General features: G+C 33.3%; 1 protein-coding gene across 1 annotated transcript; it reads left to right on the forward strand.

The window, feature by feature from the left end:
- Positions 1-789: 789 nt before the first annotated feature.
- On the forward strand, positions 790-1,779 carry LOC131276885 (olfactory receptor 7A17-like). The gene has a single exon (XM_058290465.1). The coding sequence runs from the start codon at positions 790-792 to the stop codon at positions 1,777-1,779; it is 990 nt and encodes a 329-aa protein (XP_058146448.1).
- The last annotated feature ends 1,735 nt before the right edge of the window (positions 1,780-3,514 follow it).

Here is a 3,514-nt window from a genome sequence, read left to right on the forward strand (position 1 = left end):
GAGAGACTGTAAACTGCAACACAGTCTGTAATGCATGTTGTGTAGCAGTGCTCCAAAATGTATTCATCAAATGCAATGAATGCACCACACTAATGAAAGAAGTTGTTGATTTGGGAGGAGTGGGAGGTGTGGGGATTGGGGTATAAGGGAATCTCATATTTTTTAATGTAACATTAAGTGTGATCTAGGTTTCTTTTTTAAAAAAGATCAGTTTGGAAAGAAACCGCATCTTTATAATACAGTGTTTATTTTACTTAAACCAGATTACCTCTAATCATTTAATTAATTACTTTCATCTTTTTATTGTACTAAATTATATAGAAATTAATATTTCCCTTTTTATTCATTTTCAAGTTTTCAATTTTGTAATATCAATTATATTCAGAATATTGTGCAAACATCACTAATATCCATTACCCCAAGGTTTTCTTCACAAGGTAGAAAATGAGCATTCAAATTATTTACTGATTATAATCAATTCTAAAAGAATTTTTAATGTAAAGTATTGACGTGAGAAGATGTTCACAATTATGGACAAGGATAGCAAGTTAGAAATAGAATTAAGGAGATGAATGAGTATTTGTTTTCTCTGGTATATTCACGTAAAGGGTTCTACATATTATCTCTTTTTCTTTCTATCTTTTTATCTATCAATCTATCTATATATCTAATAAAAAATCATTAACTTAATGAGTTTGCAAACTTTAGAAGTTATGATAATTTGCTGCTTCCTGCTTGTGGCTAAATCTGCATTTCCCTGTTCTCTTTTCCAGTAGTATCATCAGCTACATGGAACCAGAAAAACAAACACATGTTTCAGAATTTATCCTCTTGGGTCTCTCAGAAGATACTGAAGTGCAGCCATTTCTCTTTGGACTGTTCCTGATCATATACATGGTCACCTTCATTGGTAACTTGCTCATCATCCTGGCCATCATCTCAGCCTCCCACCTCCACACACCCATGTACTTCTTCCTCTCTAACCTGTCTTTTACAGATATCTGTTTCACCTCCACCACTGTCCCAAAGATGCTGCTGAACTTACAGACAGAAAGTAAAATTATAACTTATGAAACCTGCATCATCCAGATGTATTTTTTCATGCTTTTTGGACAATTGGATAGCTTCCTCTTGACTGTGATGGCCTATGACCGCTTTGTGGCCATCTGTCACCCTCTGCAATACACAGTCATCATGAACCCCCAGCTCTGTGGCCTCCTGCTGCTGGCATGCTGGTTATTGAGTGTTTTAGTCTCTCTTTTACATGGCTTACTGGTTTTGAGGTTGTCTTTTTGTACAGTGTTGGAAATCCCCCATTTTTTCTGTGAAATTAATCAGGTTATCCAACTTGCTTGTTCTGACACCTTCCTCCATGAATTAGTGCTGTATTTTGCATTTGGACATCTGGGAATTATTCCACTCACTGGAATCCTTTTCTCTTACTCTAAAATTATATCCTCGATTTTGAGAATTTCAACAGCTGGGGGAAAGCATAAAGTTTTTTCTACTTGTGGGTCTCACCTCTCAGTAATGTCCTTGTTTTATGGTACATGTCTTGGGGTGTATCTTAGTTCTGCTGCTACTCAGAACCCAAGGGCAAGTGCAATAGCCTCAGTGATGTACACGGTGGTCACTCCCATGATGAACCCCTTTATCTATAGTCTTAGAAACAAGGACATAAAGCAGGCCTTTAAAAAAGTTGACAAACAATCTTCCTATAAAAGAATCATTTGTCTCAAATTTAGAAAAATGCCCCTGATTAACAGAGTTGAAAACTGAGAGATCAAAATTTAGATACTCTCATAAGTGTATAGAAAAAATGTTACTTGCCAAATTTTCAGCATTCTACTTCTTTAAATTTTATTTACCAAATCCACCTCTTTCTTCCATATTTTATTTTGAATCAAATAGTGTCTCTTATAGTATTCTCTAGAATCAGTATTAAAGTCAGAAACAGTTGCCTGAATTTTCAGAAGCAAAATAGTTAATAGATGTAATTTGGTATTTATAAAATTGTCAGAGATACCAGAAGGATAAAGGTATACTGCAGTTGCTGCCAGGACAAAGCAACCACTTTTTTAAAAAGTATCAAAATCGTTTTTGTAGATACATATTGACAAACTTACAATTCATTCAATTTCTAAAATCAACTGTATTTGCTATAATCACATAATTGCGCATTTACCACTTTTATCATTACTAGAGCATTTTCATTATTTAAATAATTCTAATAAAAAACAATGAAACAATAGAATTCCACACCTCTCAATCCCTATATATTTCCTCCACAGCATAGAGCTGATGTTTCTAGTTATTCTATCCAAAGTGTATAATCAATGGTTTTTAGTATTATCTCAGTGTTGTATATTCATCATCTCAAAAATTTTAGAACAATTTCATTAAACCAGAACGGAATATTCCACACCACTTATCATTCTTACCTCAGATGTCCATAACCACTACATGCATCTTTATAAATTGAATTATAATTACATTTTATATAAGTGAAATTATACCATATATAGTTTCTGGTCTCCACTTATTATAATGTTTTGAGCTATTTTGTATGATATTGATAATTTGTACTGTATACTTACATTTGTACAGCGTGAAAGAATAATGAACATATATATGCAATTCTACTCATATTCATTTCTCATAATATATTTATACTTCACATGGTTAATTTAGTTCATAATAGGGCAATCATAAAGCATTTGCCCTTTGGTGTTAGGCTTGCTTCACTCAACATAATGTCCTCCAGGTTCATCCATGCTTCCATGTTTCACAACTTCATTTATTCTTAGTGCTACACAACATTCTATCATTTGTATAATCCACAATGTGTTTATCCATTCTTCAGTTGATGGACACCAGGGTTGTTTCCATTTTTTGGTTTTTGTGAATAACACAACTAGGAACATCGATGTGTAGATATCTGTTCATTTCACTGCTTTCCATTCTTTTATGTATATACCTAGCAATGGTATTGCCAGGTACCATGGCAAGTCTATATTCAACTTCTAAGGGAACTGACAAACAATCCTCTACAGTGGCTGTACAATTCTACATTCCCATCTACATTGAATAAGTATTCATATCTCTCCACATCCTCTCCAACATTTACAGTTTTCTAACTTTAATAGCGGCCAGTCTAATAGCTGTTAAGTGATATCTCATTGTACTTCTGATTTGCATTTCCCTAATCTCCAGCAATATTGCACATTTTTTCATGGCTTTCTTTGCCATGTGTATTTCTTCTTCGGAAATTTTTTTTCAAGTTTTTTGCTCAATTTTTGATCAGATATTTTCTCTTTTTATTGTTGAGTTGTATGATCCCCTTATAAAGAATGAGTATTAAGCCCTTATCAGATATGCAATTTCCAAATATTTTCTCCCACTGTGTTGCCTATTTTTTCAACATTTTGCAATGTCTTTTGAGGTTGAAAAGTTTTGAAGTATGAGGATGCAACATCTATCTTTTTTTTTTTTTTTTTTTTTGGTGCTCATGCTT

Source organism: Dasypus novemcinctus, chromosome 30 (assembly GCF_030445035.2).
Source record: "Dasypus novemcinctus isolate mDasNov1 chromosome 30, mDasNov1.1.hap2, whole genome shotgun sequence".
NCBI classification, from domain to species: domain Eukaryota; kingdom Metazoa; phylum Chordata; class Mammalia; order Cingulata; family Dasypodidae; genus Dasypus; species Dasypus novemcinctus.

Bases quoted from the DNA above. Each gene is read 5' to 3' on its own strand.
- LOC131276885 (XM_058290465.1), top strand. From the start codon at position 790: ATGGAACCAGAAAAACAAACACATGTTTCAGAATTTATCCTCTTGGGT.